Raw genomic sequence first — 16,103 nt, forward strand, 5'->3', positions numbered from 1 at the left:
GTTGACAAAATGGATTTATTTGACTCCCCTTGATCTCGTGACCCAAGTAAAACGTTCGAGACAGTTTGTGGGGAAAGTAGAACTTGAGCAATATCTTGTATCATTTTGAGTTCTCCTTCATACTTGTGACAAACACCAGAAAACAGATGTCAGATTAACTACGAAAACCTGTACGGAGCTTTCAATAAACCTGCTTCGCTGGTTGAAGGCATGTCGTTGGCGTGAAGACGTTAGCGTAAACCACGTCCGCCTGCTTGGGTCAAGCTAAAATGGCAAATCTAAGTTTATCAACTCATGCGGTTTAATCGTTTGACTTTGCTGACGTTTGCCAATCTTCGTCCTTACTATGGATGGAAACACAGCATAAACGCAGTCCACAGAGAAAACCACCAGTTTACATCATCTGGCTAGAGCTCAAAATATGTTTCAGTAACTTTACGCGTTGATACAGAACGGTATCAGGGAAAAAGCCTGCCACTCATCACACATACATGGTGAAATCCTGTCCCTGCCTCTGCTGAAAAAATCTCAAAGTCTGTCCCTCTCTCACACTCACATACACAAACCCCTAGAAGCCACTAACCTAACCCAGAGCACAGTAACATAGAAGAATGTATCCTTTTTCCAACAGTGGGGTGTCTGCAATCAATTCCACAATCTTTGACAGGGGGGAAAAAAAATACAGCAGTTTGGAGAGCCAAGAGGTATTGTGACCTTTTTCTTGACTTGTTTATTTATTTATTTAAAGTGTACTGACAGACATTGTGGCGAGAGGCTGTTAGCCACAAGTCTGGTGTTGGTCTGGATATTTTACTAAAACAACATCTGAAAGCACTGTTAAGGTGAATGTGATAATTAAGGCAAGAACTTTTATTTTTGCTATGTGTCATGGTGGAGGACCGGTAAACCAATCTCTGTACCCCCAACCACCCCCCCCCCCCCTCAAAAAAACACCACCCACCAGAACCCCCCCCCAATGGGAAAGCAGGGGGTGACGTCAGCTTTTGAGTTGTCTGGCTTTAAGGGGTTTTAAGAGTGATGGCAGCTGTGGCGTGCACTCCTCAGTCATAAAGACCGACCCATAAATGTGTCAGCGGACTTTGTGACCGGCAGAGACCAGACCCCGAGCTATCCCTTCCCATTTTCGAGAAACCATCCTCCACCTCAGTGTTGTTTTCGCCCAGCAGTGAGGTGCATTAATAGATTGTCCTGTGTCTAATAGAGAGTTATGGGTCCTTCATGTCTTCCCAGAAGATGACCGGCAAACAAAATGAGGGCTAGTAACTTTATATTACCCCCCCCCATCCCCACCTACTCATATGCATGTGTGCAACTTACATGGTGAACCTGGCCACTAAAAAAAAATGCTGTAAAACCAATAGACTAAACACTCATTCATCATTACGATGCACACAACTGCTGCATCACAAACCAGTTTGTAAGTGTCCCGCACAGTGACTCAGTATAGGCATTTAAACTTCCATCAAATGTATAAAGTGAGACCACTAAAGCCTCAACCACCATTTACAACATCCAGAAATAAAACAAGGGGGCAAAAAGGTTTTGTAAGGATTTTTATTGAATCACTAATACCTTGTATCGAATGCAAAAGGGCCCTCCTTTGGAAAACACCTGCAGGATGTAACAGGATGGGAATGCTCTATAGGATGGGAACTGACTGGATCTTTTTTCCTCCTTTACTCTTTTTTTGTTTATTCATTTAATAAAAGCCGGAATCTTGAGTCGCCCAGTTTGGTGTCTGGAAAACAAAATGTGACAACTGTTAGACTGCTTATCCACAAAGACGGTCAGGTTAGCCAAGATCATGTTCATTGATTTTTTTTTTGTGTCTGCATCTGCATCTTTGTGGGGTTTCTGGGAGATCCATCCAACAATCTTAACCAGATGGCACAGTAAACACATTGAAATGTGATTTGTAGCCCTCAGGACAAAAGATCCAATAGCACTGTGTGACTTGTTTGCAGCCTCTTTTGTTTAATTACAAAATCCCTTATTGAAGACTGTGCTTTTATTAGGCTGAATTACAGCAGCTCCCTTTTCTGCATAAATTGAAACAATTGAGGGGTCCCTAAATACATCAAAAGATACCTACTTGAAATACTACAAGGTGAGGAACCATTTTAAGTGCATACCGCAATTACACACCCTCGTGTACATGGGACCCAGAACATTTTAAGATGAGATCTGGTGGGTCCTCCAGTTTAAGCAAAGTCCTCCACTCCAAACTTGGATCTATTCCCATAAGGTTGAGGACACTGAGCCTTTTTGGGTCTTTTTATAAATGTATTTGCAATGCTACTAAAAATTGCATTTTCTCTACAAATGGTGTTTGGAAAAACAACTCTTCACAAACCGGACCCATGTGGAACATCTGTAGCTTGTAACTCTTAACAGAAGACAGCAGAGCTCACAGTAGCTTGAGTGAGATGCAGTGTCATTCATGCTAGCTGACTCACCTGTCTAGGGCTTTTACAGCGCCTTTGACATCCACCTTGTCATTAGCGGCATCATTACCGCTTTGAAGAGCAAGTGGAATGGAATGATGAAAGCACGCACTGTTTTTAAACTCGTGTTAATTGGTCGGTGCAACACTCCCGGCTTTGCCGAAAGCACCGCGAGTAGATTGACATTTTTCAAAACGGCTCCATCCAAAGAGCAGGGGCATGCCTTTCATTTGGGGCATGGGACGGCAGACAGTTTAGTGATTTGGATTTCAATCCTCATGTCAAAAGGTGGAGGGGGGGGGGTCCAGTTGGAGGTGAGAGGGGAAAAAAAAAAAAAAAAAACCCTGTTGAGTTGAGTTTTCACACACAGGGCGACGACTCCTGTTTATCACTCACCTCGTTGCGGTTGTTGTGGTTGAGCTTCTTCTCAATATTCATGGCCAGCATCTGGCTCCTGAACGACAGGCTCTTGGTCTTCTCGATCACCTGCTGGTACGGCGACACGGCGTTGTTTCCCATCACCACGTGACCCTGGGATGGAATGGTGCGGCAGACCTCGTTAGAGTCAGCGGGAGGAGAGCGCCACATTACAGACACAGCCATTGTTCCCACGGTGGCCAGCTTGTACCAATGCTGACCACAGCTATTTAGATAATAGATATGCTTTGAGATTCAGATATAAGTAATTCTATGTTAGCCATTACTTCTTCCAGTAAAAGGGTGTATAATTTACAGATTACTGGGGGCTTGAGTGTTCAGTTAAAGGCACAGTGGTACTGTCCACACATGCAAGGCCGTGACAAACTCCTATTCCACAGACCTCGGTTAGGGCACTCTAGTGCTGTAGCTCAATAAAACACTGTGTAGCACTGCTGCTTCAGCCCACCAATGAGAACTTCTGTCCCGCTATTGTCTTATCTTGTATACAAACTAAACTGGTGACAGTTTCACACCAAATAAAAAAACCTCAAACTACAGGGGAATGTGCCCATGTCTTTTCCAGCTACTTTTGTGGCTCATAACAATATGAACTGAAAAAGAAAAGGTTATAAATATCAGATCATTCCACATTTAGACTTGGTCATACTTATCCAGAGCAAGTACAGAAGGGCATCTAACAGTCAAAGAAAGTTCTAGCAGAAAAGGCATCCCATTTAAAAAGCTGGGCGGGACTTAAAGCAAGCATGGCCGTCCTACCAGTTTGGAGTCTATTTTGGCGTCCAGCCGGGCGTTGCGGATGAGGTTGACGATCCATCTCTCAGCCTCCTCAGGTGTCATGTTGAGCTTGTCTGCCAGCATGCTGAAAAGTGAAGGAGGTGGTATGAGGTGGGGAGGGGGGGGGTCTGCGCTGCTGTGCTCTGACGCCTGGAGAGGCGAGAGGACAAAGCTGCGGGTGAGCCGTTTCTCACGTCCCCCCGAAACGACCGCGCGCTCCATTACCAAGGCCGGTGAGTCAGAGCGTTCCTGCCCCTCTTCAAGGAGGGAAATCACGTCACAACAAAATTCATTACGCTGCCAAAGTTTTTTTTTTTCCCCCCAGTATGATAAATACGCCACATTATGTGACTATGCGACAAGGATAGTGGATGACGCCGGGCCCCGAGAGCCCGAAAGCCTAAAATTATATTAACTGTATAAATCAAGAGATCGGGGTAATGACCTTTTGCTTTTTGCCAAGTCAAAGATGAACGGGACGCCTCTGCAAGTAAAATTCGCCATCCGTCTGAAACAATACTCCACTCTGATATAACCAAAACACAATAAATGTCTTTGTGGCTTCTGTGCGTTGTTTCCCCTTACAAAATCTATGTATCAGTATTTGCTCTCCTTAATATGAAGAACAGAAAATGTCCAACACATTACGAGCCTCACATGAAAACAAACTCATTGCAGTTTCTAAAAAAAAAAAAAAAAGCATGCACAAAACTGTGGAATTTGTGGTAAGGGGACACAACAACCTTCGAAAGGACACCTGTCAGGTGTGTAAGACTGTAATTATGATCCAGTAAGGAATTCAGGCGGTGTAGACTGGACAAGGTGATCTTAATTAACAGTGTTCAGGCTTCCTTGGCTGGGCACCAGAGACTCAGAGAGCACGTGGAGACTCAGACTAACACGATTAGCAGCGGGCTCAGTCCTCCGTCCTCACTCTCCTCTCCTTTGATGTCCTCCTTGGGCGAATATTCCGCCCGCAAACCCTCTCCTGCCTGGTGTGCCGTGACAACCGGGGACCTGCTACTGTCCCCTAAATTGAAGCCAGGCCCAGGCCCCCCTTTGATACTGTTGACGGGGATGCGTCACTTGGGCCGAGAGGGGCGAGGTGTCCTTTGATCCGGGGCAGCTGAGCTTCCTGTGGATTTTCAATAAACCCCCGCATTTCCTGCTGGACCTCGTGTCGTTCTGGAGGCCTAGAAATCCTGCACCATTAGCGGCTCCCAGACTACAGTGGCAACCACTCACCTGGCAGAAAACACCGCTTTTCCTCAATGTGAGAACATATTAATTTATCCTTTTACACTCATACCCACAAATGTGTGCGCACACATGTTCTCTGTGTGTCAGTCGGTGAAGAAACGAGGCCTGTTAAGCGCTATATAAAACCAGTTGGCCCCTAATTTTCGCATCACTTCCTGCTCCATTAATCTCCCTTTTCCCCTCAGAAACAGACGCTGAGTAACTCTCTGACCAGCGCCAGGCCAAGCTGCTCTCACGCCATTTTCAGTCCTCAGCATAATTGCCCACATTGCTAACGAGAATAAAAAAAAAAAACCTAGTTTCACTGTCGTTTGTACTGCTGACTCTTCACTCCTAATGAACACCCATTTCGTAAACGGCCTCATTTGAGAAAATAGTTATTTCACCTCAAACACCCCACTGACGAAACAACTCCTTTCCAGAACACGATTTACCAAAACCATGAAGCAAAAGGTCAAAATGACCTCACTGTGTGAAGGAGGCACCAAAACCAAGAACCCAGATACCACAGCGAGGGATCTGATGCCCTGACTACTAATGTCTTCCAGACAAGTGATGCAGTAGGCGTCAGACTTCTTCCATCCAGAGGAGCATAGCCAGCTACACACAGTAGCCAGCTCCCCAACATGGCGGCAGACAGCTGAGGGAGATGCTGTAGGACAGGTGATCAATCCGTCACATGCAAAAAATGATAAACACCCCACTAGATCCACAGTTCTAAACGTGCAGCCTCATCCCAAACCCCAGTTAAGCTGCTGAATGTTCACCTCAACCTGTACAATATGATACCAAGCCAAAAAAAAAGCTGATCACTACATCAATGATTACAAGCATTCTATTACCATGATGGTTAGCACATGTCTGACACCGGGCTCGGAGTTAGACTATGCCTCACCTAATAGTGGAGACTAAACGTATTACTAGTACAAAGACATCAGCCGTCATAATTGATATTCTATCTTGTCTGTGCTATTGAATCTAGAGTACTGACAATGACGCTCTTGAATGTTAATTACTAGTAAAAACGGCAATACTTAATTAGTTCCCACAAATGCACATAGAATCATAACAGGCACTCACTTGGGACCAGCTCACAGAGCCAGGACTACCTGCTTGAGAATATGTGTGGTCATGACAGAACTCAAACTTGGACAGGAAGGAACAGAGCTTAGAGTGGTACCACCAGGGCTTGGTGCAGTTCTGACCACCTGGAGTAGGCGAACCACTTGAAAGAACCACCACTCTGCCTTTGCTCTTTCACTGAAGGTTTAAATAGCGAATGGCAGCGCAAACTAGCTCTGTCCGGTTTAGATATACTTGAAGATTATATTAAAGTTAATGAATATTTGTATGGCAATTTGATTAAGGGCGTATGTCACTCGAGTAGAAGTCAGATGGGATGATAACGAATGCTTTCTTGTTTTCCCCTCCAGAGGTTTAACCTGTACCCTGGACATGATTGCACTGGTGCACATCAATAACCTGCCGTGGCCGAAAGGGCTTGGGTCAGCCGGCTCGCATTAAAAGAGACGGGGGTACGTGCACAAATCTAATTTAAAAGGGGAAATAAATCTGGCAATGCTTTTCTTCTAATGACGTTTATTTCCCCAGTAGCTAAAAAAAAAAAAAAGGCCTTGTTAAGGAACTTGCGTTATCTTCACTTTTCTGTCCCTCATTTTGGCCAAGGCCTAAGCTTTAACCTGGCCCCTCCACAGGCCCCCACAACCGCCCATAACGATACCAAACCTCAGTCTTAATGTTTGGCATTGGCGCTTGGGTCCTGCGTAGTGTTGTTTAACCCCACCCTAACCCAGAACTGGAACTGTTAAATTCAAGCCCACTGCGACCAACTCCTGTGCGTTGAACCCCATCCATTTAGCCTGGCTCAACTCTGGCCAGGACCCCGTAGTGTTTCGGCGACAAGATTCATAGTCGCGGAAGGGTCAGACACGAAGCCCGAGAATTTTAACCAATCACAGAGGGAGCAAGTGAGAGAACTCTTTGAAATGACTTTTTTCCTCTTTTCTTTTTTTATAGAGTGGGTTTAACAAATGCATTCGTTAAACATTTCCATATGAAGGCATTAAGAGATTCCAGGCCAATTGGAGCGACCCCTTTTCGGCTTAGGGTAAAACTTGATTTTTCAAAAAACCAAAATGGCTGTGTGGTCTTCTAATGACTCAATTGTGATGTGGAAAGATCCTTTTCACATTAAAATGCAGTCCACAATACTTTCAGCAATAAAAAAAACTAACAGTGTAGAATAACATATGGAGATGGAAAAGATACAATGGTCAAGTGTACACAACTTTCCTTCTTGAGACTCTACCTCTGTGTAGTCATACTACTTTAAGAAAGTTTCAATGATACAACCTAAAGTGTAAAAAGCCTGTTAATTTTTTTAAGTGATCAACAAATCACTGCATGAGTACTAGCTCCAAAAGATACTGTAGCTTTTACATTAACACTTCCAAATCAGATTCCGCTTACAAGACTGACTTATGTGCTGACAGCTTTATTTTATGACCATATAATAAGCAAACAACACTGATGTATTGGGTGGTTTAACTTTAAACTTCAACTTTGTGTTAAAATGTTTTATAAAACAAACACTTGGGAATAAAGAAGTCTAGACGAAGGAATAAGTGGATGCAACTACTAAGTACAATCTCAAATGATGGGGTCATATTTTGACTTGAGACTCGTTTACATAAGGCGTTTGCATAAAATAACTCAATTACTTATGCCGCCGCTTCAGTTTTGGCTTGCTCTGCTGGCAAAAAAGGAGCTAAAAATCCGCTAAATATTCATAGCCAACAGCTGTAAAAATGTCCTCATTAAACATACGCTTCAGATTCATTTGAATCACTCCTTGAATGCTGTGAGCTTCCGAGTTACGGACAAATGACACAGAATTAAAACGGTCGTCAAAAACGGAAATCCTACTGTTGTCGTCACTGCTTCTGCAATGCACACAGAAGGCCCTCCAATTTCCTTTCTTTCCCTAAAAATCCAGTCTCATCAAAGACGTATGAAATAGGGGGGAAAAAAGGAGAGTGACATCACAATTCAACTTCCTAGTTCAGTGTTACCACTAACCTTTGTGGTCTTTAACAAGTAAATGGATCCAATTGCAGAGAGCTTGCCAAAGGAGCCTGGACTCCAAATCAATCCCAGACTATCTGCAACTGGAGATTTCGACAGAGCCCGATCATATTCCCTGCTTCAACCTTGACTACAGACCTTCCATGGCTCTGCAAAACACACTGATAAACATTCAGGCAATCACTTTCTCCATCAATAGCCTCTCAAGGCTCATTTTATCTCACGCACTGTTACTGGAAAAGAAAAGCACATTTCTGCCACACACCTCACTTCAGCAGGAGTTAATGGACACAAAAGTACCATATGAGGGTCTTTTACTGAAGGACAGTTTTTTCTTTTTTTTTTTTTTTAAATAAACCAAATCCATCTGCACCTTTAAAATGTCAAGAAGCGTCCAAATAAACTGAGTGGACCTGACTGAAACCAAGCCGACGTTTTACAGCAAACCTGTGGGTAAACTGCCTCTTTAACATTCGATTAACGTTACGAAGTGGGGCAGTGCCACCTCCGAGCAGGTGAAGCAGCCCTGTGAGAGAGCGAAGCCTTGCGACCAGAGCTTAAAAGCAGTGGCGTTTTCCTTTTTTCTCTCCTCCTCCTCCTTTAGATTTACAGGATGCAATAAATCCGCAGGGCAAAGCAACCTGTTAGCTGCGGCAGCTGTCAAGTGCTCCTGCTTTAGGCGAGGAGTTAAAAGAATGTGGGACAGATGCCCTGACTACTAGTTATGAAAGCTCATTAAAGGCAGGAGTGCATCACTGGCTCTCCGGTCTGAACTCTGTCATGCCGGGGTAATGGGAACCAGGCAGGAGGGAGGAGGAGGTGGGGTCCCCCACCCCCAACTGGGAAAACCTCTGACTGCCACTCAGCAAGAGGACAGCGATTCTTTATTAGCCCTTGAAAAACAACCACGTGCTCAGAGGAAACTGGGAAACGTACACCTGCCTTAACTTTGCTTGAGGTGCAAGACAACAAGGTGCATTGACTGAGTTTGCTTTGTAGACCAGCATCTTTCAGGGAAAAATTGGTGTGATTGGCATGGTAGTTTCGAGTTACACAGGGCCAGAGGCATTCGGGGTTTAGATCAATACACCAGTACCATGCAACGATAGTATCGATTCATTTTCCAGGTGCACAAAATACTCATTTCAGAAACTGTGAAAACAACCTGTTTTTACTGAGTAGAGCCCTTTGTGACGCGTGTTCCAAATACTACAATGCTATTATTTCTAATATTGGTTTATCTTTGATTCTGTAGAGGGAAGACACTCAAGTCCCCAAAGGTTGCATACTGTACATGTGCATGTTCCATAATTGATCTGGACCAGGCAGCTGCCAATTCCAATAATTTTTCTTAATTAAAGACAATTACAGTAATTTCTCCCTTCCACCCATAAGCTCACAATAATTAACTACAGCAAAATCTGTTGGTTTTGGTTTTGTTCCAGGGCTGAATTTCGCAATGCAGATGCAGTGAATAAAGCTGCTGTCTATGGACCACAGGGGTAAGGGAGACGCGAGAGCGAGGCTTCAGACACCATGGGTCTGTGCGGGGCCTGCCAGAGCCTCTGATCGCTCTCGGCTCCCGCGGGAAACCCTGGGGGATTTGGCCGCCTCCACCTTCAACATTCACAAACTTAACAGATCTCAAAAACAAACACGACTTAAAATCAAAGGGACGCTTTTCAGCCACTGAAGCCCAATCCCAACTAACGGAGCCAAAGCTGGTGATGAGCCGCGATCAGCGGTTTGCTTTTAGCCCTTACACGACAGGTCAAAGGTCGAGTGCAAGCCTAGTTTGTAATTGTGTGGGGTGGGTCGGGCAGAGGGGGCAGAATGTTTGAGAGGTGCTATTATCTCGCAAAGCTCCCTGCTGGGATGGGAACCGTGCGGGCCTGCCCAGGAGGCTTACCCCCCCAGGGATGCCTGGTTCTGTGGCTGTCACCGTGGGAGAGATGTGGGCTGCCTCCCGCGTGGCTGGCTGTAAACATGGATCCGAGGGGGTCCATTATAGTAATCAGGGTCCTGGCCGCAGAGGAACTGCTGGGCCTCATCACAGGATCAGGTGGGCTCCCCCCCGCCCCCCCCCCCATTCCTGCCTGAGTGCTCACTGCCTGGACCCCCGACGTTTAACTATTCACGATGATAGCCAATGATGTCATCATAAATGGACATGCACCCCCATCAATCAGAGTCAGCTCTTAGCTGGAGATGGCTCTGCGACTACGCAACACTATGGAATGTAGTGCTGACTTGACTTTACTTAAGGCTTGAAATTAAGCTTCAAAAAAGCCGATAAGTGAACTCCTGGGAAAGAGCTTAGTTGGATGTGCCAGCAAGTCAATGGCCCCTCTTGATGCCAATGAGTAAATGCTTGGTACCTCCGACCAAACACTTTCCCTTGGTTTTATGGTCTCACAGAAGCCCAGGTGTCTTTACGTTTGTTCCAGACAGAGATGGACAGTACAGGGCTGGGTTTGGCAATAATGGCCATGCAGCCTTAAGCACCCACCTGATGCTGATGCACTGGTGAATTCGACAGAAGGTCTCGAAGATGAAGAGACGGGCATTTTCGATGAAGTCCTCTAGACAGGCCACCAGGAAGAAGTCATTCACAAGGACCTGCGGGAGACAAGGATCACTGTTAACGCTACACACTTTCTACGGTCTCACACAGCACTTACAGCAGCTGAAAACAGTGGACTAAGAACAACAAGAGTTGACTCTTTTTTTTGGGGGTGGGGGGTGGGTTGTTAAACTCATTACTACAGTCAGGCTCCTTGTTTTGACTGAGTAATCATCAGAAAAACATGGCATCGTTACAGTAACAGGTTTCCTTTCAGTTTCTCGGGTGGACTTTAAAGTTGGGAAGCAATCTAATTCAATTGTGGGAAAACTCAAATCACTGCGACCGGAGCCAAATTAGAGTCGAAAAGTAGAAATTAAAATTATTATCACCGTGCTGCACTGCCCTTAAAAAGCCATTCCTGCCACATTTAAGTCTCTGGGTGGTTTATTTTGGCAGGAACCTTAAAGGGGAGAAAAACCTATCTGCAAAGTCCCGGGCTGCTCTCGGCTCTCCAATCCGACCGCAATCTTCAAATTCCGCCCTCCCCACATGAAACGGGGGGGAACGGAGCCAGCCGCTGAGCTGACCACAGCGGCTGTGACTTATCACGGTTCATCTTGTGACTGGCGCGAGGTCAACTGTGGCGCTCAACGAGGTCCAATTTACACTATCTGAATCGCACGCCGCTCCGTGACCGTTTACGAGAGGCAGAGGCATGCGGCGCGCTCAGCTTGAACACATGCGGACGTGCCGACCATCCCCATTCACATTCAAACAGTCGCCTCAATTCCAGCTGAATGACGCAGCCTGTTTCTGATGGGACAATTTAGCGCGCGTCATCAAAACAGGCAAACCGGTTTCATACGTGACCTGGCGGTTCTTTAAGATGCAGGGCACAAGGCATGCCAAAGCGGTTAACATACCTTTAACGGGCTACCGTATGAGTGAAAGTGCACATCGCCGTCTTCCATCTTCAAAAGTTACCCATGCATTCCTCATCTGTTTGCGTAAGCTTTGAGAGCTGCTATCTCTCTGGTTCTGCTTGAAAAGATACCAACTACATGTCGCTATCGGGCGGCGCACGTTTCAGCTATGACAAAGCTTATCTTGCGCTGATAAAACCTGAGGAGTTAAGTGCCGTAATTACTGTCATCTGGGATTTCCAGCGAGATACATGAACAGGTCTTGAAAAGGCACAAAGTGGCCTTTTGTACTACATCTAAGAGGCTGAACCCAGGGATTTTTTCAGCATTAACAGAATGTTAGCCCTGCACATCTGACAGTGATTCTGTCAGGGGAGAAAATAAATAAATTAATTAATCTCTCTCTCTCTTACACACACACACAAGGATGCAAGAATGGCTGCTCTGCTAACTGGCTGCAGACGTACACATGCGGCACCATACACACGCGCACACAATTGCCAGAGATTCTCTGAAAGGGAGCTGCCTCTCAGCTCCACCTTTCAAATCAATTATGACCAGCCTTTCTGATGGGGGGGAAGGAGGAGAGACAGGAGATAAGAATATGTTTGGCAACGTCAATTGGACTATTACTAGCAATCACGCAAATAGGTGGGGAATATTTACTGGATGATTGTTCCAACTTTTTTTTTTTTTGCAATTTTTTTTGCTTGATAATGAGCTGAAAGAGAAGTGTTACACATGATAATTGGGAATACAGGCGCTAGAAAGACTTAAATAGGATAGTATCAGCCTTCCTCCCATTTAAAATAAAAAGAGGAAGAAAATGAAGACAATCTTTATTGTTGAGGCTCATATTTAAGTTTACAGAGATCCTACTTAAGAAAAGGCTGGCCAATGTTTTGGGGGGGGCACTTAAACAATTGCACTTGACAAACTGCTCCTTGTGGCTATTTCTGAAGCCATTTTTCTTGTTCAGATTACTTGGTGGGCTTCAATTCCCAAATGAGTATGAAATCACCTGGGTTAACGGTACTCATATGGGTACATCTGAGGCCAAGTCAAACACCTGTTGTGCAGAAATGGTGGTAACAGTGAAGTTACAGTAAAATTTCCTTAGACTGAAAATTGGTAGGGAGGTCCACATGAACCTATAATTCATAAACTGTGTGTGTGTGAGAGCGAAAAGAGCCCTCACAGACAACGAGGGGGGCGGGGCATGTGTGATGTGTATCTACAGAGATCGGATGTAATGTTTTCAGTAGTTTCTGCTGAAACTACGCCAAAAACAACAAACAGAAAATGTCTTGAAGGCATTTACACAGGAAAGACCTCATTTTAATGGCTCTGTGTCGAGTGCCTTTCTATTGCAGCAGCTGTTTAGAGAGTTCAAAATATCAAAGTACACAGCTCACAAATTAGTTTAGTTACAAGTTCCCCCTTTGTTAAAAGCTGACACAGATTTGCAGGCTTTTTATATTAGCTAAAAAAAATGTACGATGAAACGAGGCGCTCACAGTAAACCACTGACAAGATTTATAAACATTTACTTCTGTGAAAGACCCATTTGATCAGACCAGATGGTCTTCATTCCAATCGTTTATCGTCGAGAAACAAAGATGAAAAGGGGCCAAATGGCCAAACGTTAGTCTTTTATGTCCACAAGCTGTCTCTGCAGGTTTAAATTATTAAATCATTAAGGAAAGCTCAATTACCCTCCACTGTATTCACAGAGGAAAGTCCAAAACCGGGTTTCGGAAAACAAGCTCGGATAGTGAGGGGGGAATGCCGCGCACCACCCAAGGATACACCTGCCTGCTCTTGGAATCTGGCAGCTTACCAGTAGTGGAGGGTCATGGTCTTGAAAAATCTGTACTGGTCTTGGATGTCGAACGCTAATCCAGTCTTGGTTTTGGCAGGCACAACTATTTTACTTGTGTGCTCGTATTTCTTGCTAAGATTATTGCACGCAAGGTTGATCGTTCTCACATACACATAAATGCTGCTGTAAAGCATCTACCATTTGATCAGCGCTCTCTTTTCCTTTTTAAATTAGGAGGTGGAACAACCATGTTGAAATGCTTTGAGAAGCAGGTTGTGTCCACATAAGACATCGGTATGGGTCAGAGGTCAGCTAGCTTATTATATTCAAGAAAAATACCATAAAGTAGCCTTTGATTTCAGTTCTGGTTTTTGGCGTTTTACCAATTAACTTGTTGAAAAATTGTTAGTGAGCTTACTTAAGACATCAAATAACCAATATTCCATATCTGTTCATGTTTCCCCCCATTGGCATAAACCTGAATGTAATACAGCAATCAATGATTTGTGCGCATTCAAGCATCTTAAAGATAAACTTCGCTGAGAATTAAAGATTGTATCTGTTATTCCTTCACCTCATTTGGAAAATGTACATATTGCAAAGAAAGGACCCAGTTTCAGAGAGAGGAAATGTCCATTTTCTTTGAAAGGAATGTCATCAGTACATCACTCTACAACTCTGTAATGACTGCAACAGATTCCCAGCTCCCTCCAACCATTTGCCAGTACCAGTTGAAACGTCCTGTCTGCCTCTATTTCCCATAATGCACTGTGAAGCTGGTCATGTAACTTCTTCCTGTTAGCACATGGCTAGTGATCTGCAGAAATAAGTTCTACATAGGACACCAACCAGATACCGGTACAGAGTAGACTTTATGTACATGTCAGTGGTTTGGAGTCGGTATCCATGTATTTGGATTATCAAGAACATCTTTTAAACAATGAGTAAAACTATGTGATTTGCAAATTATTTCACAGGAATGTGATGTGAATCAGTGGGCTGTGCTTGAGGATTACATTTCACAAGGTTGGTTTACAAACCTCAATTTCAGTATAGTCTGTGTTCTTAGTATAACCACTGAAGCTAGATCAAAAATCTTTCAATACAACTACCTACTATAATGAAAGTAAAGACCAACATATTCAATTTCAGATTTTTTTGTAGCATTACGTGGAAAGGTGATATACACCGATCTTTCATGGTAGGTTAAAGGGTGCAGTGAATATGCATTAAAAATTACAGTACCAGCCCCTTCCTTGACACTGAATACGTTTCATTCGGTCTTGTGTCCGTAACGATCAATAATCATTAAGAATGATAAGCTACTCCTGCAGCTGAAAAGAACACACAGATTGCAGTTTCAAACTTATATGAAGTTCTACAGCAAACTGCTGTATTTAGCTTGCCCTGAAAGCTATTGCTTCTTGCTGACTTTCTCAGAACTGTTTATGTATATTTCAGGCTATCGGTTTATACAGTCTGACAACCAGTGAAAATTAAATGTTTTCCTCCCAAGCTCAGCTGGCTGTTTTATACAACGTCTACTCATAAAAGCATTACTACACATACACACTACACAGTGTTTCTGTCTCTGACTTGATATCGATCTGGAATGGTCTCGGTCTCAGTCTTGTCCACATTAGCACACTGTTCGCGATCCAAGTCTTGGACAGTGGTCTAGCCTACATTACAGCAAATATAAACCAATGTGCTTCTGTAACATGCAGGAAATCAATGACAGACATGCTTCTGAAATTCAGAAAGAAACTCAGTTGCCAAACATTTCAGTGCTGGGCTACAGAGAACAGCGCAGAGGAAAGAGATGTTTTTTTACATCTGCCGCAAAATATAATAGTTTTTTCCGACTTAAATCTAATTAAATATTGTCAATTTATTTAGTTTAGTGGAAACTAATGTTCTCCAGGATACTAAAAGCAACACAGGCTTCAGTTTCCTCCAGATTTGTCCTTGAGCGTGTATTTCAATTTTTACTCTTCGTGCAATTCGTGCTTTACAAAGGAGCTGTATTAGTGAGGGCCATGCATCCAGACAGACAACCACCTCTGGACCACAATCAATGAAGACAGGTTTTCCTCATCTGACTGGGCTGCTTTCAGACCAGCTGTAGCAGGGGACATGCAAGTGATACTGTTCTCTGTGGTAGGAGAAGACACAGTGAGCCACAGCTGGACCGCGGCTTCTTAGAAGTACGCATTACAGAGGCCATTACAGAAATTAGTTCAAGCTCTTTGCCGCAGAACTCTCACTTTAATGACTGACTGTACGTCTCGACATATTCCAGTGCTTTATCGAGCTTTTACTGTTAAGTATCCAACAGATGGACAATTACGGGCCACATAAACTGGCAACGATGAGTCAAGAGGCTACCATGAGAACATTCATCACCAATTATGAATCATAACCGACTTTGCGATACTGCTGGCTTTAAAGAGACGTTTAGAACAAGCAAAACCATTAAAAGACTCTCAAAAGTGCATAAGGGCAGGTCAGCCCAGCCAACAGACATGATGACTAATGATGTTTACTACCACTGGGAAAGATCCGATGGCTCATTTAGCCAACAACAGGTCGAAGGTCCCCATTTCGATGAAGACTTTCCTTAATAAGCACGATGAAGGGTATCCTTTGTTCCTCCGGTGGGCTGCGGCTGGGAAGCACCGTGCGTGAATTTTGGCTCGAAGGCCCCGTATCAGTTCATCACGGCATCACACGCCAGCTTAAACACG

General features: G+C 44.2%; 1 protein-coding gene across 1 annotated transcript in view; it reads right to left on the reverse strand.

The window, feature by feature from the left end:
- Window positions 1-1,588: 1,588 nt before the first annotated feature.
- The window catches only part of eif3ea (eukaryotic translation initiation factor 3, subunit E, a), a 34,884-nt gene continuing 20,369 nt past the window's right edge, over window positions 1,589-16,103 (reverse strand). The window contains exons 10-13 of the mRNA XM_036539026.1: window positions 10,555-10,664; window positions 3,663-3,765; window positions 2,862-2,996; window positions 1,589-1,759 (exon numbers count right to left, since the gene is read on the reverse strand). Of these exons, the coding sequence (XP_036394919.1) occupies window positions 1,721-1,759; window positions 2,862-2,996; window positions 3,663-3,765; window positions 10,555-10,664 (387 nt within the window). The 3' untranslated portion in view covers window positions 1,589-1,720. The remainder of the gene's footprint in view (window positions 1,760-2,861; window positions 2,997-3,662; window positions 3,766-10,554; window positions 10,665-16,103) is intronic.

The sequence above is a fragment of the Megalops cyprinoides genome, chromosome 10, assembly GCF_013368585.1.
Source record: "Megalops cyprinoides isolate fMegCyp1 chromosome 10, fMegCyp1.pri, whole genome shotgun sequence".
Lineage (NCBI taxonomy): Eukaryota > Metazoa > Chordata > Actinopteri > Elopiformes > Megalopidae > Megalops > Megalops cyprinoides.